This window comes from Heptranchias perlo, chromosome 14 (assembly GCF_035084215.1).
Source record: "Heptranchias perlo isolate sHepPer1 chromosome 14, sHepPer1.hap1, whole genome shotgun sequence".
Classification (NCBI taxonomy): Eukaryota; Metazoa; Chordata; class Chondrichthyes; order Hexanchiformes; family Hexanchidae; genus Heptranchias; species Heptranchias perlo.
In genome coordinates, this window is record NC_090338.1 from 4,972,369 (window position 1) to 4,992,173 (window position 19,805).

Consider the following 19,805-nt stretch of genomic DNA (forward strand, 5'->3'; position numbering starts at 1 on the left):
CACCTGGTCCAATTATTCCTGATCCCATCAAGTCCACTTCACCTAAAAACCCCCCGTGTGTAAAACCACGGACCATTTGGTCTTTTTAAGTCATCACACGGATAGTTGGATAATAACAGGGGCTGTGAATCTTTGGAATTCTCTTCCCCAGAGGGCTGTGGACGCTCAGTCGTTGAGTATATTCAAGACTGAGATCGATAGATTTTTGGACTCTAGGGGAATCAAGGGATATGGGGATCGGGCGGGAAAGTGGAGTTGAGGTCGAAGATCAGCCACGATCTGATTGAATGGCGGAGCAGTCTCGAGGGGCCGAATGGCCGACTCCTGCTCCTATTCCTCATGTTCTTATAATTGGGCAAAGTTAATGTGCGATTTTTCTGGATTGCCAATCAGGTCAATCATCAATAAATAATAATAATTGCCGGTCAGACTCACACAAGTAAAATATCAAACAAAGTTAATTAATTGAAAGAATTTCCTCCCTCCTCCCCCGAAGGTGCTGACTGATGCTGTGCAATAGTCTGTCGGTATTGGACAACCCTTCACCATGTCTAGTTGGTCTAGTGTGAGGCCACGCGGTGAGTGTCGGCACAAGTGGGCTATTCCACCATGTTGGAGCAACACAGCTCTGTCCAATCAGGTCTCCAGCACAAGTGCACTTCCCCTGGAGATCGACAAGAAGACGGATCCCAGGATAATTTTTCTCCCCCCCCCTGCAACTCTCCAGGAACAATCAACAACAACTTGCATTTATATAGCGCCTTAAACGTAGTGAAACGTCCCAAAGTGCTTCACAGGAGCGATTATCAAACAAAAATTGACACCGAGCAACATGAGGAGATATCAGGACAGGCGACCAAAAGCTTGGTCAAAGAGGCATGTTTTAAGGAGCGTCTTAAAGGAGGAGAGAGAGGTAGAGAAGGGGAGAGCTTTTTAGGGAGGGAATTTCAAAGCTAAGGGCCTAGGCAGCTGAAGGCACGGCCGCCAATGGTGGAGCGATCGGGGATGTCCAAGAGGCCAGAATTGGAGGATCTCAGAGATCTCGGAGGGTTGTAGGACTGGAGGAGGTTACAGAGATAGGGAGGGACCGAGGCTGTGGAGGGATTTGAAAACAAGGATGCCAATTTAAAAATGGAGGCGTTGCCAGACCGGGAGCCACTGTCGGTCAGCGAGCGCAGGGGGTGATGGGTGAACGGGACTTGGTGCGAGTTAGGATACGGAGCAGCAGAGTTTTGGATCTGCTCAAGTTTACGGAGGGTGGAAGATGGGAGGCCGGGCAGGAGAGCATTGGAAAAGACAAGAGTGGACGTAACAAAGGCAAGCAGTCGTAGCCAGAAGCCGGTTTTTGGTTGAGATCAGCTAATCCAACGCACAAGACGTGGGGTGAAAGGTGATACTGTGGGAGAAGTGAGTTAGGGGTTAGTTAACGCGTCAAGTTATTTTGTTAACCTCTCTCTGCCTGTTTTATTTTTGTTGCAACAAAAGTGTCGGTAACCAGAGGTCACAGATTTAAGGTGATCGGTAAAAGAGCCAGAGGGGGACATGGGGAAATGTTTTTTTTAAACTCAGCGAGTTGTTCTGATCTGGAATGCGCTGCCTGAAAGGGCGGTGGAAGCAGATTCAATAATAATTTTCAAAAGGGAATTGGATAAATACTTGAAGGGAAAAAGTTTGCAGGGCTATGGAGAAAGAGCAGGGGGAGTGGGACTAATTGGAGAGCTCTTTCAAAGAGCCGGCACAGGCACGATGGGCCGAATGGCCTCCTCCTGTGCTGTACCCACTATGATACGATCATACTTCAGCTGCTGACAAGCTGGGGCACAGAGAGAATTTCTCCCCTCCTTAACCTTTGTGACTCTGTTTGAAGTTCTCAGTCTCTAATCTCTCTGGGAGAGGGAGGGAAAAAAAAAAGACTTCTTTCAATGCAAATTTGTGAAGCTGTTAAAGAGAGAGAGAAAACGAGAGAGATATGACGTCAGGGTGTGTTTTCAGTAAGAGATGGTTAATGAGAAACCGTGTGTGTGTGTGTGTGTGTGTGTGTGTATCGGGGAGGAGCGTCAGGGGCTGCCTGAAACCAACAGAACTAAAACCCCCGCCCTCTGCAGACAAGTGGAGAGTCAGCATGCCCGAGACTCGGACTAGGGCAACATGTACGTTAGTTACCTGTTGGATACAGAAGCCAGCATGTATCCCAATCCCGTGCGGCACGCTGGCCTGAACCTAAACCCGCAGAACTTTGCGCCCCCGCCTCCTCAGTACCCCGACTACGCTGGCTACCACCACCATCACCACCACCACCATGTGCCCCCAATCAACTCTGACCTTCACCACGCCCAGCCTGCCAGCTCCTGGACCTCTGCCTACGCCCCGGGCCGGGAGGACTGGCACGGCTACGGACCGGGTACCGGGGCCGGAGCTCCCACCGGCACCGCCTCCCCGGGGCAGCTGCCCTTCGCCCCCTCCGACTTTGTGCAGCCCCAGGGCGCTGGCCTGCTGCTCCCTTCCATGAACAGCATGGTGCCCCAGCTCTCCCCCACCTCCCCCAGGCGGAACCCCTTTGACTGGATGAGGCGGAACCTTCAGGCAAACCCTCAAGGTAAGAAGGGGATTTCGGAGCAGGTTTGGGTGGGGGGTTGGTTGCGGAGGGGGTGTTGGGGGGGCGGGGGTGTGAGGGGGCGGAGGGGGAAAGGATCTCCCGTGTTTTGGGGGTTTTTTTTTTGTTTGTACGGTTTCTGTAGGACGGACCTTTTTTTTGCTTCAGGCAAACCAACACCTGGGACACTAAGGGTGTCCAACAGAGCATCCACCCAGATCTTTAATGCGACGTCTGCCCGAGCTACAAACTGATTGTCTAATTTATGTCTGATTTATGCTCCTGTGAAGAACCTTGGAACGTTTTTACTAACGCGAAAAGGCGCACTATGAATGCAAGTTTGATGTTGTTGTCGTTCTGTGCCCTGTGCTGATTGTGTTGTACAAGTTACAATGGCTGACAATAGGGTATCGAACACAGCAGGGGGAGTTGGGGGAGAGACCGAGGACACCGTCCACGAGGGGGTTTCAGGAGGGTTTCTGAGGGTGGGAGGTAGAGCTAACCAGGCAAAGCGTTTTAGCACAGGAACCACAGAGGGTGGGGGGTTTAATGGAAGGGAGGAGGAAGGAGGCTTTGTAGATCAGAGTCGGTCGAGTTGCGTGCGTGAGCTGGAGGAGGTTAGGATGGGATGAGGCCGTGAAGGGTTTTGAAAATGGTGATCTTAACATGGAGTGACTGGGGGAGGGGAAGGCAGTGTACGTTGAGGAGGACTGGTGTGAGAGACTTCGGACTGCTTTGAAAATGGACCACGGGGCTCTCTCTCTCCATTCCTTACCAGCAGCTCCAAATACCTCGTCTAACACAACCTTTCTCCCTGTGCAGAAATTGAGACTCCTCACACACTTTCCTACTCAAGCTCAGTCTCATCCCCACAAACCCAAAACTGTGCGACTCCTCACCTCCCTCAGTCGCCCCCTCCATTTCCAACAACCGAGAGGCCGCTAAAGCCCGAACTCCGTCTCACCTAACCCCTGCCTTTTGATTTATCTCACCCTCTCTCCTACTTTTCATAAACCTTGCTGTCCTTCACTGTGGACCTTGAACCTTCTCAAGGCAAAAAACAAAAAAAAAACAAAACCCTCAAAATGAAATAAAACCATAAAAGCTGTTCTCCAGGAGCTTTACTCATCCTGCGGGTAATTGGGTCTGTTTCGGGGATGGGCTGGAGAGTGGAGTCTAATGTCAGCTGAACGGTAGAAAGGGGACAGAGCGCGCTCTTTAATTAGCCACTTGCGTAAGGCCTTAAGATATTAGATCGGTTAACAGGACAGTGAGGGTAGAGGGCGACTGGGTGACGGTGTAAAACAGGCTACAGTGAACTGATAGCCCGTTCTACATCTCTCTCCGATAAAAACAGGGGAGAGATATAAGAACGGACTGCCAACCGAACAAAGTCAAAATCTACCCTCACTGAGTTTCAGGTAGAATGGGAATCAAAGGATTTATGGACTTTATAACTTTGCCAGAAGTGCAAGGGGAAAAACACCAGAAAGTCTGAGGGAATCCAGGCCCATTGATTGTGAATTTATTATAAATTGTCTTAAATTAATCTGCAGCCAGTGTTGTCATCAAACACAAACCAAAGTGCCCCCTCTTTAGAGGGAGCACAACTAATAAAGAGCCAAACCATAACAAAAACAAGGAAACTTATAAAATGGAACATTAATGTTACACCGCAGTGTGCTGTGCGCCTTGCCCCAGCCCCTGAGGTACCCATCAGTCGCGGAAGGCCTCCAGCGTACTGGCAGACACCGTGTGCTCCTTCTCCAGGGACACCCGGGTATGGACAAGGCCGTGGAAGAGAGGCGGGCAGCCATGACCTCCACCCACCCCCCCACCCCCCAGACCTCGGCCAAACCTGGACCTGTGGATGGAGGAATCCAGTGAGCGATTGGTATCCAGGGGTAGAATTACATAGAATTTTACAGCACAGAAACAGGCCATTTGGCCCAACTGGTCTGTGCCGGTGTTTATGCTCCACACGAGCCTCCTCCCTCCCTACTTCATCTCACCCTATCACCATATCCTTCTATTCCTTTCTCCCTCGTGTGTTTATCCAGCTTCCCCTTAAATGTATCTACACTATTCACCTCAACCACTCCTTGTGGCAGCGAGTTCCACATTCTCACCACTCTCTGGGTAAAGAAGTTTCTCCTGAATTCCCTATTGGGTTTATTAGTGACTATTTTATATTTATAGCCCCTAGTTTGGGAACTTAATATATTGTTGCCCTCCATTCCCTCGCTGCTCAAATCATTGGACCTGTTGCCGTGATTCTGCAGGGAAATGGGACTGGCGTAGGCAGCTTCAGTTGAAGAGCTAGTATCAACCTGGGCTCGATGGGCCGAATGGCCTCCTTCGGATCTGTACGTTTCTACATTCTGTGAAATCTATTTTAATGACGCGTTGCAAAATTAAAAAAAAAAAATCAAAAAAATACCAAAGAAGAGATTGTAGATCTGATTGATGGGTTTCAAAATTCTCATCCTCTGTTTTCAAATCCCTCCATGGCCTCGCCCCTCCCTATCTCTGTAACCTCCTCCAGCCCTACAACCCTCCGAGATCTCTGCACTCCTCCAATTCTGGCCTCTTGTGCGTCCCCCACTTCCTTCGCTGCACCGTTGGCGGCCGTGCCTTCAGCTCTCTGGGCCCTAAGCTCTGGAATTCCCTCCCTAAACCTCTCCGTCTCTCTCCCTCTCCTTGCTTTAAGACGTTCCTTAAAACCTACCCCTTTGACCAAGCTTTTGGTCACCTGTCCTAATATCTCCTTAAGTGGCTCGGTGTCAAATTTTGTCTGATAATCGCTCCTGTGAGGCGCCTTGGGCCGTTTTATTGAGTTAAAGGCGCTATATAAATGCAAGTTGTCGTTGTCTGGGTAGAAATGTATTGGTGCAATACAGGCGGTCCCAGGAGTCACACTAACTTCCTGGATTATAAAACACTCAGTATTATAATACGTGAACTCCACTGGGGTTTGAGTCGGTCACACTGCGGATGTCAGTTACTGCCCGCGACCCGGCGCAATTCACGGGAACTGACACTATCGGGGGGTGTAACTGACCTCCGACGACAGTGAGAAACGGCCACCAGCGAATCGGGTATTCACTAAATGGGGCGCGGCGTGAAACCGGCTGCTGATTCGCTCTCGCTGCTCCTCGCTCCTCTCGTCCAAGGCCGATTTCACCCCCATCCCATCCCCCCCCATCCCCCCCGATTTCACCCCCATCCCATCCCCCCCCATCCCCCCCGATTTCACCCCCATCCCATCCCCCCCATCCCCCCCGATTTCACCCCCATCCCATCCCCCCCATCCCCCCCGATTTCACCCCCATCCCATCCCCCCCCATCCCCCCCGATTTCACCCCCATCCCATCCCCCCCATCCCCCCCGATTTCACCCCCATCCCATCCCCCCCCCATCCCCTGATTTCACCCCCATCCCATCCCCCCCCATCCCCTGATTTCACCCCCATCCCATCCCCCCCATCCCCCCCGATTTCACCCCCATCCCATCCCCCCCCATCCCCCAAGAAATGCAACGAAAGCAGCGGGTACAAAGCAGGCCTTGGGGCGTTGGCTGGGCTGCCTGCTCGCAATGGAAATTAACGTGCAGGAGCGGGGTTTTTTTTCCCCCTGATTTGGGGGATATGTAAACGTCCCTGACTCCGAACCTGCTCGTTTATTTTTTTTTTTAAAAATCACCTGTGCGGACAGTGCACCACAAGTTAATCTTTTGTAAGGACTGGGACTTGGAAATTCAGACAGAGGTCAGACTGCGCCTGTGACAGGTGTGGCTCAGAGCTCGATTCCACACAGTTCGGTGCAGTTTAATATTTCCTCGGTAAATTAAAGAAAGGATTTCCTTGTGCTTCGATAAAAAAGTCCTAAATTAAAATTGCGCAAATCAGTAGCACAAACAGCAGCGAGTTCGAGGGGAGTCTGGTGATTGTGCTGCGTGCCTCGTCCTGAGTGCAATAAAATGGTCTGGTGATTGAAACTCCCACATAGAAATCAAGGTGGCCTCAGGACCGTCGTGCGTTTAGAAAGAAAAGCTCACACTGTCATCGTTACTTATCATGTTCTCTGATCTCAAAGTCTCAAAGCACCTCTCTCATAAAACAAACTGCCTGCAAATATAGTTCTCCCAAGGCCTGTACACAGGAAGATCCCACAAACAGCCATAAACAAACATTTTAAATTTGTTTTCGGTGGCTTTGGCCGAGAGGGGAATGTTTAGCCGGGGAACGGTAAAAAAAGAAGCAAAAGATAAATTCCAATTGAATGCCTGAGAGATGCCTGTTTATTTCATTCATGCGCTAGAATCCTGTACAGACCGATAACCAAGTATCAGGCTGTGGGAATCCGCTTTATGGTCTCTGCTGTTTCCGTATGTCTTTTGTACACAGATTGCCTCGTCTCAGCAACGATCTGTCACACTGTCAACATAATTTTCTTAGTGAGGCCCCTTCTCAAAGCCTCATAAAACACCACGGAAAATCCGCGAGGCTCCTTAATCTTATTTCTAGAATTTAAAGCACCCCACGCTCGCCCTGCGTTTTGGAACAGGCTCTGCAGATACCGTTCTTTTGACGAGCTCTTCGCCCAGTGAGGCCGCACACCTTTAACCTGCCAGCCCACGATTTATAATAGGCATCACCCCCTGCATTCTTAACCCACTGTTTTACAACTACTTGCATTTATATAAATGGTGAGAGACTAGTAAATGTTGGTGTCCAGAGAGATTTGGATGTCCTCGTACAAGAAACACAAAAAGTTAGTATGCAGGTACAGCAGGCAATTCGGAAGGCAAATGGTATGTTGGCCTTTATTGCAAGGGGGTTGGAGTACAAGAGTAAGGAAGTCTTACTACAGTTGTACAGGGCTCTGGTGAGACCTCATCCGGTGTACTGTATACAGTTTTGATCTCCTTATCTAAGGCAGAATATATTTGCTTTAGAGGCGGTGCAACGAAGGTTCACGAGATTAATTCCTGGGATGAGAGGGTTGTCCTATGAGGAGAGATTGAGTAGAATGGGCCTGTCCTCTCTGGAGTTTAGAAGAATGAGAGGTGATCTCATTGAAACAGATAAGATTCTGTGGGGGCTTGACAGGGTAGATGCTGAGAGGTTGTTTCCCCTGGCTGGAGAGTCTAGAACTAGGGGGCATAGTCTCAGGATAAGGGGTCGGCCTTTTAAGACTGAGATGAGAAGGAATTTCTTCACTCAGAGGGTTGTGAACCTTTGGAATTCTCTACCTCAGAGGGCTGTGGATGCTGAGTCATTGAGTATATTCAGTGCTGAGATAGATTTTTGGACTCTAGGGGAATCAAGGGATATGGGAATCAGGCGGGAAAGTGGAGTTGAGGTCGAAGATCAGCCATGATCTTATTGAATGGCGGAGCAGTCTCGAGGGGCCGAATGGCCTACTCCTGCTCCTATTTCTTATGTTTATTGCACCTTTAACATAGTAAAATGTCACAAGGCGCTTCACAGGAACGATTTTCAAATTTGTCACCGAGCCTCAGAGGAGATATTCGGACAGGTGACCAAAAGATTGGTCAAAGAGGTAGGTTTTAAGGAGCGTCTTAAAGGAGGAGAGAGAGACGAAGAGGTTTAGGGAGGGAATTCCAGAGTTTAGTGCCTGGGCAGCTGAAGGCACGGCCGCCAATGGTGGAGCGATTAAAATCGGGGATGTGCAAACGGGCAGAATTGGAGGAGCGCAGAGATCTCGGAGGGTTGTAGGGCTGGAGGAGGTTGCAGAGATAGGGAGGGGGGCGAGGTCATGGAGGGATTTGAAAACAAGGATAAGAATTTTAAATTCGAGGTGTGACCGGACCGGGAGTCAATGTAGGTCAACGAGCACAGGGGGCGATGAATTATGATACGGGGCAGCAGAGTTTTGGATGAGCTCAAATTTATAGAGGAGGCCGGCCAGGAGAGCATTGGAATAGTCGAGTCTCGAGGTTTTACTACTGTTGGGAGGGGAAAGAAATCTCGCCGTCAGATTAGGGAGCTAGTTTACATGAATCTGTCTGATGTTCAGTATTTGTTTAAGTTTACTCATGGTATGCAACTTATTATTATCACAATAATTGTAAATATAGACACTGGGATCTGGTTGCATTTTAATCGAAAGTCCTATTGCTAATCATATCTACCCAGGGTGGGTGTTTGAACTTTTCTGTGAATATAGTCCCTTGTACTCAGAGAGGGGACTGCATTCAAACACTAGAAACTGAATACAAAGTGTTAGGTTAAACCTAGTGCCCTCTAAAAAAAGTTTTAATTTAATTTTCTTTTTTAAAAGACAAAAAGATCAAATGTATTACATTCAGGACAATCATTATTCCTGCCGTGCAATCTGTTCCCGAAAACTTAACTCGTTTCTTGTGCTAAAATAATTTGAATTGTCGAATAGTCTGAATTAAGCAATGTAAATAAGACAACAGGGCAGGAATTTAATGGCTAAAAATAATTGTGGAATGATCTGATAATTTGAGTTTAGTGACTTTGTGATGTAAAATAAGTTGATTGTAGGTTCTCTCTGTGTCATCGCTTCACTGAATATAAAGAGCTGAGCTCCCTCTCTGTGTGGTATCAGTAACAATAACTTGCATTTATATAGCGCCTTTAACGTAGTAAAATGTCCCAAGGGGCTTCACAGGAGTGATTATCAGAAAAAAATTGACACTGAGTCACATAAGGAGATACTAGGACAGGTGATCAGATTTAAGGAGGAGAGAGAGGCGGAGAGGTTTAGGGAGGGAATTCCAGAGCTTAGGGCCTAGGCAGCTGAAGGCACGGCCGCCAATGGTGGAGCGATTAAAATCGGGGATGTGCAAACGGGCAGAATTGGAGGAGTGCAGAGATCTCGGAGGTTTGCGGAGCATTAACACTTTTGACTGAAATGTCACTGCCAAAGATGTTAACCCATTTATGTTTAAAGGGTTAACACATTTGTTAAAATAGGAGACAGGAATCTCAGACAACATATTAATTATTGCCATCAGACAGGGAGAAGACTTCTCGCACTGTCTCCCACTCTAACTCAATTGCTCTCAGGACCTCGAGACTCAGCTCTGCACCTCCCTCAGCCTTCCCTCCCTCCTACAATCTGCAACTGTCTAAAACCCAAGCTTGGTGTCGTCTACTCCTTGTCTTACTGCACTTTGATTTCCCTACGTTACAATGGCGGGGCTACACCTCAAAAGTACTTCATTGGCTGTAAAAGTGCTTTGGGACGTCCTGAGGTCGTGGAAAGGCACTGTAGAAATAATCAGACTTTCTTTATTTTCTTTCTACTCTTTTGAAGATTGGAGGTGTGGGTCCGAACCTTTCACTCGGGCTCCTCAGTAAAGAGTGGTGCCAGAGGCGGCAATCTTGACACTAAAGCAGAAGGTCGTGGGTTCTAGCCCCACTCCAGAGACTTGAGCCCATAACACAGGCCGACACTCCCAGTGCAGTAAACTCTATCCTGTTCTAGACTCTGTAATCCTGTATGAGCGATGGTGTATTGTGTGGGAATAATTTGCTTTAGAGATTATGGATCAGTGAGTGGCAACTGACACTCAATAACAAGACAATCGATCTTGTTATTTTACACTCAGTCCGGACAATGTTTTTATTCACAAATAATGATAGGCAATTAAAGATAGAAATTGAATTATTAGTTTATAGACTAGACTCAGTCAATAAAAAAAATCATAAAAGTGAATCAGATATAATTCTTGTATTTAACCCATTTCTTCATCGTATTTGGTTAAAGGGATAGAGGCAGAGCATTTATCTTAAATCCGTGTCCTTTGGTTACCGACCCTCCTGCCAGTGAAAACAGTGTCTCCTTATTTACTCAATCAAAACCCCTCGGAATTTTCAACATCTCTATCAAATCTCCCCTTAACCTTCTCCGCTCTGAGGAGAACAATCCCAGTCTCTCCAGTCTCTCCACATAACTGAAGTCCCACATCCCCGGTACCGTTCTGGTAAATCTCCTCTGCACGGTCTTCACATCCTTCCTAAAGTGTGGATCCCAGAATTGGACACAATACTCCAGCTGGGACCTAACCAGTGATTTATAAAGGTTCAGCATAACTTCCTTGCTTTTGTACCCTGTATGCCTCTATTTATAAAGCCCAGGGTCCAAACATTTTGAAGTAGACGCAGTGTATTTGAATCTTCAGTACTATAGCTGCAGATCACAACACAAGGGATGGATCGGGGAGGGGGAGGAGCCAACAGAACTATATTGTCAGTTAGGTCGAGCTGCTTACTCAGAATCCAAAGGTTGGATTTTCGGAGCAGATATCACATTGACCGAGCAATCTCACCATCTCGAAAAGGCAAACTGAGTTAGTCATGGGAGATTGTATCTGGATACAGAAGTGGCCTCTAGTTTAACACGTGGTTTGAACGTTGACCGTCCCTATCAGGTTTTGTCCTTTAAGTAACAACAAGTTGCATTTTATTGAGCATCTTCAACGTCGTAAAATGTCCCAAAGCACTTCACGGGAGTGCAATCAGACAAAAATTGACACCGAGATACATTAGGAGATATTAGGGCAGGTGACTGGTCAAAGAGGTAGGTTTTAAGGAACGTGTTAAAGAAGGAGAGAGAGAGAGAGAGAGACGGAGCAGTTTAGGGAGGGAATTCCAGAGCTTAGGATCTCGGCAGCTGAAGGCACGGCCTCCAATGGTGGAGCGATGAAAATAGGGGATGTGCAAGAGGCCAGAATAGAGGCGCGCAGAGATCTCGGAGGGCTGTAGGGGCTGGAGGAGGTTACAGAGATAGGGAGGGGGCGAGGCCATGGAGGGATTTGAACACAAGGATGAGAATTTTAAAATCGAATAGGCAAAGAGGGTGCAGTATTGTGACCTTAATGTGGAGGGAATTTGCTAACTGGTCCGTGTCGATGTGGGAGAGGCCCCTGGAGCTCTGGAGAGAGTTAAATTCTGGCTCCTTCAACAAGAAAGTCAATATAGTTGAAGAATGGAGGTGGAGATGTAAACTGGGCCTGTGACACTGAACAACTGAAGGGGCTGCAGGCTCCCATTGTCCTGCCCTGGATTCTGTATCTCTGGGGTTGAGATACATGCAGGGACTGCCCTTTGATTGGCCTCTTTTGCTTTCTGTTTCACTCAGTGTTTGCCAAACACTGACAACACACTCTTTTTAAATTTCTACCCCTCCTCGCAAATTCACATCAAACAAGTCTCCTTGTCAGAGAACGATCGGCACAATCACATCTTTCTGCTCACGTGCTCTTAGAATTGTTGTCTCTTTGGCAATGGAAGGTCAGAGGTCGTGGTTTGTCTTCTCAGCTTTGTCAGACCTGCTATGTCTGGAATAATTTGCCTGTGTTTGTGTCTCTACATCTGTGTGTGTGTAAAACACCTTATATAGAATCATAGAAAGTTACAGCACAGAAAGAGGCCATTCGGCCCATCAAGTCCGCACCGGCTCTATGCAAGAGCAATCCAGTTAGTCCCACTCCCCCGCCCTATCCCTGTAGCCCTGCAATTATTTTCCTTTCAAGTACTTATCCAGTTCCCTTTTGGAGGCCATGATTGAACCTGCCTCCACCACCCCCTCGGGCAGTGCATTCCGGATCATAAACACTCGCTGTGTAAAAATGTTTTTCCTCATGTCACCTTTGGTTCTTTTGCCAATCACCTTAAATCTATGCCCTCTGGTTCTTGACCCTTCCGCCAATGGGAACAGTTTCTCTCTATCTACTCTGTCCAGACCCGTCATGATTTTAAATATCTCTATCAAATTTCCTCACAACCTTCTCTGTTCCAACGAGAACAATCCCAGCTTCTCCAGTCTATCCACGTAACTGAAGTCCCTCATCCCTGGAATCATTCTAGTAAATCTCTTCTGCACCCTCTCTAAGGCCTTCACACCTTTCCTAAATATAACAAATATGTCACGGGTGTTTACATTTATCAAGCTTAAAATGCTTGCTACTTCAATGAATAGTCTACGGCGTGCATGTGTGTGTGTGTGTGTGTGTGTGTGTGTTTGAGCATATGTGTATGTATATGTGTTTGTGAGTATGTATATGTGAGTGTATATCTGTATGGATGTGTGTGTATATGTTTGAGTGTGTGTATATGTATGAGTGTGGAAGTGTGCATATGTGATTGAGTGTGTGTGTATGTGTATATCTGAGTGTACATGTGGATATGTGAGAGAGAGAGAGAGAGAGAGCAGTCACTCCAAAACACACCAGTTAATCCTCACATTAAATATTCTCACTTTGAAGACTTGTAGTTGGCTAAACACAGAGATAACGTCCTCAAAAACAAGATACAACTGGAGGTTGACATGAAGAGGGAGCTTAAAATACACATTGCTGGGACCCTGAGTTCTTAAACAGAATGCAGTGCAATTGTTTGAACTTATTGGATCTATATTTCAATTGAAGTGGGCACAGATTCTATTGCCTCTATTTTCAAAATACTCTGTCCTACACACCGATCTTCCTCACTGCATCCTGTGCCACAATCAAGGCTTGATTCACTCGTTCCCAGGGCCTCCCCTCCCTCCCTCCCTCCCTCGGTCGGGTAAGGACAGCAGTCCCTCAGTCTTGTTCCCCTGCCATTTACACCCTTCTGGTACGGTTCTATAGTGGTTATGTTCTGAGCTGAGATTCCGACCCCATATCCTCTCCATCAAGATCGCCTACTTCCACCTCCGTAACATCTCCCGTCTCCACCCCTGCCTCAGCCCATCTGCTGCTGAAACATAGAAAATAGGAGCAGGAGGAGGCCATTTGGCCCTTCGAGCCTGCTCCACCATTCAATATGATCATGGCTGATCCTCTATCTCAATACCATATTCCCGCCCTCTCCCCATACCCCTTGATGCCTTTTGTGTCTATAAATCTATCTAGCTCCTTCTTAAATATATTCAGTGACTTGGCCTCCACAGCCTTCTGTGGTAGAGAATTCCACAGGTTCACCACCCTCTGAGTGAAGAAATTTCTCCTCATCTCAGTCCTAAATGTCCTACCCCTTATCCTGAGACTCTGACCCCTCGTTCTGGACCCCCCCAGCCAGGGGAAACATCCTCCCTGCATCCAGTCTGTCTAGCCCTGTCAGAATTTTATACATTTCAATGAGATCCCCTCTCATTTCTTCTGAACTCGAGTGAATACAGGCCGAGTCGACCCAATCTCTCCTCATATGACAGTCCTGCCATCCCAGGGGTCAGTCTGGTGAACCTTCGCTGCACTCCCTCCATGGCAAGTATATCCTTTCTTAGATAAGGAGACCAAAACTCCTGGTGTGGTCTCACCAAGGCCCTGTATAACTGCAGTAAGACATCCTTGCTCCTGTACTCAAATCCTCTTGCAATGAAGGCCAACATACCATTTGTCTTCCTAACTGCTTGCTGCACCTGCATGTTTGCTTTCAGTGACTGGTGTACAAGGACACCCAGGTCCCTTTGTACATCAACATTCCCCAATCTATCTCCATTTAAATAATACTCTGCCTTTCGGTTTTTCCTTCCGAAGTGGATAACTTCACATTTATCCACATTATACTGCATCTTCCATGTATTTGCCCACTCACTCAACTTGTCTAAATCGCCTTGAAGCCTCTTTGCATCCTCCTCACAACTCACAATCCCACATAGTTTTATATTGTCAGCAAACTTGGAAATATTACATTTGGTTCCCTCATCCAAATCATCGATATATATTGTGAATAGCTGGGGCCCAAGCACTGATCCCTGCGGTACCCCACTAGTCACTGCCTGCCACCCCGAAAAAAGACCCATTTATTTCTACTCTCTGTTTCCTGTCTGTCAACCAATTCTCAATCCATGCCAGTACATTACCCCCAATCCCATGTGCTTTAATTTTACACACTAACCTCTTATGTGGGACTTTATCAAAGGCCTTCTGAAAATCCAAATAAACCACATCCACAGGTTCTCCCTTGTCTATTCTACCAGTTACATCCTCAAAAAACTCCAGTAGGTTTGTCAAACATGATTTCCCTTTCATAAATCCATGTTGACTTTGTCTAATCCCGTTGATATTTTCTAAGTGTCCTGTTATCACATCCTTTATAATAGACTCCAGCATTTTCCCCACTACTGATGTTAGGCTAACCGATCTGTAGTTCCCTGTTTTCTCTCTCCTAAAGGCATGGGTGAAACCCTCACCTATGCCTTTGTTACCTCCAGACTCGACTATTCCAATGCTCTTCTGGCCGGCCTCCCATCTTCCACCCTCCATAAACTTGAGCTCATCCAAAACTCTGCTGCCCCGTATCCTAACTCGCACCAAGTCCCGTTCTCCCAACACCCCCTGTGCTCGCTGACCTACATTGGCTCCCGGTCCGGCAGCGCCTCGATTTTAAAATTGTCATCCTCATGTTCAAATCCCTCCATGGCTTCGCCCCCTCTCTATCTCTGTAACCTCCTCCAGCCCTACAACCCTCCGAGATCTCTGCCCTCCTCCAATTCTGGCCTCTTGCACATCCCCGATTTTAATCGCTCCACCATTGGCGGCCGTGCCTTCAGCTGCCCGGGCCCTAAGCTCTGGAATTCCCTCCCAAAACCTCTCCCAATGTCCATTAGGGAAGGAAACCTGCCGTCCTTACCTGTTCCGGGCCTTTACGTTACTTCAGTCCCCACACCAACGTGGTTGACTCTTAACTGCCTAGCTTATTTTTTTATTGCGACCTTTCAGTGTACTTTATAAAGTTACACACGACTGTTTTAAATGTTGTGAAGTGGCCTGGGAAGCCATTCAGTGGGAGCATCGAACCACTCTCAATGCTTCAAGCAAGCCCACCATCACTACCTCAGGGCCACTAGGGATGGGCCTTGCCAGCGACACCCATATCCCCAGAATGAATTTTTCGAATGCCTTTCAATACCCAAGTCTGGGATTATCTCCAGACACTATTACTTAATTTATCCAGTCTTCTCTTTCACTCTTCCCAAACTTGGCGATGCCGTGCACTGTGATCCTTGACCCTTCACCTGGTGGACTCTGTCAGCCAGGAGACAGCTGGTTCTTATACTTGTGTGCAGAAAATCACGGACTGGAATCCTTTTAATGTTTACGGAATCCACTTTCTCAAAGAACGTAAAACAGTCTGTGTAACTTTGCAAAGTAAAAGAAAGAAGGACTTGCTTTTATATAGGACGACCTCGGGACGTCCCAAAGTGCTTTACAGACAATGAAGTAGCTTTTTGAAATGTAGTCACTGTTGTAACGTAGGAAATGCAGCAGCCAATTTGCGCACAGCAAGATCCAACTAACACAAGGTGATAATGTCCAGATAATCTGTTTTTTAGTGATGTTGGTTAAGGGATAAATATTGGCCCAGGATCTTTTACGTCTATCTGAGGGGGCAGACGGGGCCTCATTCAAAAGACGGCACCTCCGACAGTGCAGCACTCCCTCAGTACTGACACCGGGAGTATCAGCCTGGATTTTGTGCTCAAATCTCCGCACTGGGACTTGGGCCCATGACCTTCTGACTCAGAGGGGAGAGTGCGATACCCAATGAGCCACGACTGACACCGGAAGGTCTCAATCAAATCTAAACTAGGTTGCTGTATCTTGGAGAACGGTGTGAAATAGTGGGAGGATTCGCAGGCTGATTAACAGTCTGACAGGCCGCGATGTGAACAATTCTTCCATGGCCGTAACCACCTTTATACCGACCGATAGGGGGGTTAGTCCTGTACGGGGTGGGGGGATGGTTTTCTGGTCTCCCACAACCCATACGATGAGAAGGGGGGCCACCCACACCCACCGGACACGAGAATCCCGCTGGATGTCAACCCAGAATTCAGAGCTGGAACTCCGGCCCCCGCTCCCCGGGACCGCCCGGAGATCCGGCCCCCGCTCCCCGGGACCGCCCGGAGATCCGGCCCCCGCTCCCCGGGACCGCCCGGAGCTCCGGCCCCCGCTCCCCGGGACCGTCCAGAGCTCCGGCCCCCGCTCCCCGGGACCGCCCGGAGCTCCGGCCCCCGCTCCCCGGGACCGCCCGGAGATCCGGCCCCCGCTCCCCGGGACCGCCATTAGCTCCGGCCCCCGCTCCCCGGGACCGCCCGGAGCGGGGTTCGAACCCTGCACCTTCTGACTCCGAGGCGGGAACGCTAATCAGCGAAGTAAAGGGTTGCTCCAGGCTTTATGTGACCAATCCAGTTAAATCGGATTATTTTATAACTGCCTCAAATATTCAGGTGAGCCGGGCAGTAAAAAGTAAATGAATATTCCTGCCGTGGAATTACAAGAACCCCCCGGTATCCCTGGGCTGGGGAATGAAGTGTGGGCCAGAACCAGAACCATGTCAGGAGGCCCCGAGAGTGTTGATTACTGCAATGACCCAATAGCTAACTCTTGGAGCTTGTTGGGAGATAAGAGAGGTTTAACTATCTTTGTGTACAGTAACCTACAAAGAGAAAAAGCAAAGGGGAATTAGCATTTACTCAATGTTAATGCATTATCTATCGTTTGAAAGATGCCCTTATCTGCCTCGTTACAGAGAGGCAAAAGGTGGGAGGGGGGAGGTCGTGCTCTTAAAAGTTAATGTTGGTGTCTGTCAGGGTGCGTTCAACGTGCTTTCTCCCCCCTTCCTCCTCAGTAAAGAGAGAGTGCAGCCATAGAGCTCCTGCTTCGCAGGTGATGGTATAACTCAGGGTCCCGGAGCCGGGCCGGGTTTAAGGAGGGTCCCCACCCCCATCCCCACCCCCATCCCCACCCCTCCCCCCATCCCCACCCCCACCCCTCCACCCCCACCCCTCCACCCCCACCCCTCCACCCCCCTCCACCCCTCCCCCTCCGCCCATCCCCACCCCCACCCCTCCACCCCTCCCCCTCCCCCCATCCCCACCCCTCCACCCATCCCCACCTATCCCTACCCCTCCCCCCACCCCCATCCCCATCCCCATCCCCACCCCTCCCCCATCCCCATTCCCACCCCCACCCCTCCCCCCATCCCCACCCCCACCCCTCCACTCCCCTCCCCCCTCCCCCCATCCCCACCCCTCCCCCCATCCCCACCCCTCCACCATCCCCACCCCTCCCCCCACCCCACCCCTCCCCCCACCCCCACCCCTCCCCCTCCCCCCCATCCCCACCCCTCCCCCACCCCTCCACCCCTCCCCCCCTCCCCCCCATCCCTCCACATTTAAATGAATCTTGAAATATATCATGATATACTACGTTTAAAGGGCCAGGGCTGTTTACAAATATGAACGTACGACGTTGATGGGCAGGAAAAGACCAGTTGGTTCACACCATGATGTCCAGACCATTGTGGCCAAACACTTCATCCCACCCCCACCCCCGCAGCCCCTCCCCCGACCTTCCCCCCTTACACCTACCCCCGCAGCCCCTCCCCCTACCTTCCCCCCTCACACCTACCCCCGCAGCCCTTCCCCCGACCTTCCCCCTCACACCCCCCACAGACCCTCCCCCGACCTTCCCCCCTCACACCCTCCGCAGCCCCTCCCCTGACCTCCCCCCTCACACCCCCCCAACAGACCCTCCCCCAACCTTCCCCCTCACATCCACCTCCAGAGCCCCTCCTCTGACCTTGCCCGTCCCCCGACCTTCCCCCCTCACATCCACCCTGCAGCCCCTCCCCGACCCCCCCCACACCCAAAGCCCCTCCCCCGACCTAACCCCCCCACTCTCATCCACCCCCCCCACCACCCCGCATGCCATGTAATCTCCTGGGAGAGGCAGAAAGCAGAAACAACCCCGGGCCAATAGGGGAAAAAATACTCTGGAAAATTCCTCTCCGATCCCCTCAGGTGATCGAAACCAGTCCAGGAGATCACACGGACCGAGTGTTATCTACAAAGACACTAACCTTCTATATGATGTGATCTCTGCCCCGGTCCAGCTCCCTCTCGAAGGCAGAGAGTCAGAACCCACCTCACCAGCCGGCAATATATTCCAGAGGCTCACAATTCTCTGGGAATGGAAGGACCGCCCAACTCGTGTCCCCTGGTCCTTCCCAACCTGTTAAATTGGAATAATCTATCATTAGTTACGCTATCCAGCCCCTTTAATTATTTTACAGACCTCTATCAGGTCACCTCTGAGTCTATGCTGCTCTACAGTAAATAGACCAAAGTCCTTGAGCCAACTGAGTAGTTGAAGTTCTTTAAGCGAGGAATCAGTCTTGTAGCTCGTCCCTGGACCTTTCCCAGGGTTGCTGTATCATTCACCATGTGATCATAAAGGGCATCTCTTACCATCCCTTCTAGCATCTTCCCAATAATGGATGCCAGGCTGATAGGTCTGTAGTTCCCCGGCTCTGAATTGTCCCCTTTTTTGAAAATAGGAACTACATGAACTAGCTTCCAGTCTAAGGGAACTTTCTGAACTATTAAAGATACGGGAAAGGGGCTCACAGAGCACCCGTCCCATCCCTTTGATCACCCTTGGATGGATATTATCCGCACCTGGAGCCCTATCAATGTTGAGCTTTCCTAACCTATCCAAGAGGACATTACTATCTATTTTAATACTAATAATGCTATTCAATACTGAGCATCCCTCATCTGGAACATCAGCATCATCTACAGGAGTACAGACTGATACAAAATAGTCATTTAGCAACTCTGCCATAACCTGAGAATCAATTTGAATCTGCCGTGCAGTATCCTTCACTGGCCCTTAATGGGTTATACGGTTTTTTATGGTCATCTGACTATTGACAGAGCTAAAAAAAGGTTTTGCTATTACTGCCATAATTACACACCATCTTCTTATCCAGAGATTTCTTGGCTAATCTTATGGCTGTTTTTGTCTTCCTTAATTGCATGCGATACTTTTCCCTGTTCTCCTGCGAGTTAATGGCCGTAAGAATGTCGAATGCCTTCTGTTTCGTTCGAATTTGCCTCTGTACATTCCTCATCAACCATAATGGTTTTGTTTTACCTCATGCCCTTCTTTTAACCACTGGACATATATGGCTTCATTCTGTTTGAGGATGGTTTTAAATAGAACTCATTGGTCCTCTTGATTGCCTATCTAGTAGAGTTGCCCAGTCAACTTTTGCCAGTTCTTCAGCCATTTTTGTACAGTTAGTCCTCTTAAAATCTGGGCCCAGCATTAGATTGGCTGCGGCCTTGGATTGGTCAGTAAGATGAAACCTAATGATATTATGATCAGAGCTGTCCAGGTGTTCCCCCCATGGAGATTTGATACAGCACGAAGGTCACTGCTA

The 19,805-nt window shown here is 48.9% G+C and overlaps 1 protein-coding gene across 1 annotated transcript in view; it reads left to right on the forward strand.

Moving 5' to 3' along the window:
• The first annotated feature begins 2,148 nt into the window (after nucleotides 1-2,148).
• Nucleotides 2,149-19,805, forward strand: part of cdx1b (caudal type homeobox 1 b) — an 80,142-nt gene continuing 62,485 nt past the window's right edge. The window contains exon 1 of the mRNA XM_067995763.1: nucleotides 2,149-2,596. Within this exon, the coding sequence (XP_067851864.1) occupies nucleotides 2,149-2,596 (448 nt within the window). The remainder of the gene's footprint in view (nucleotides 2,597-19,805) is intronic.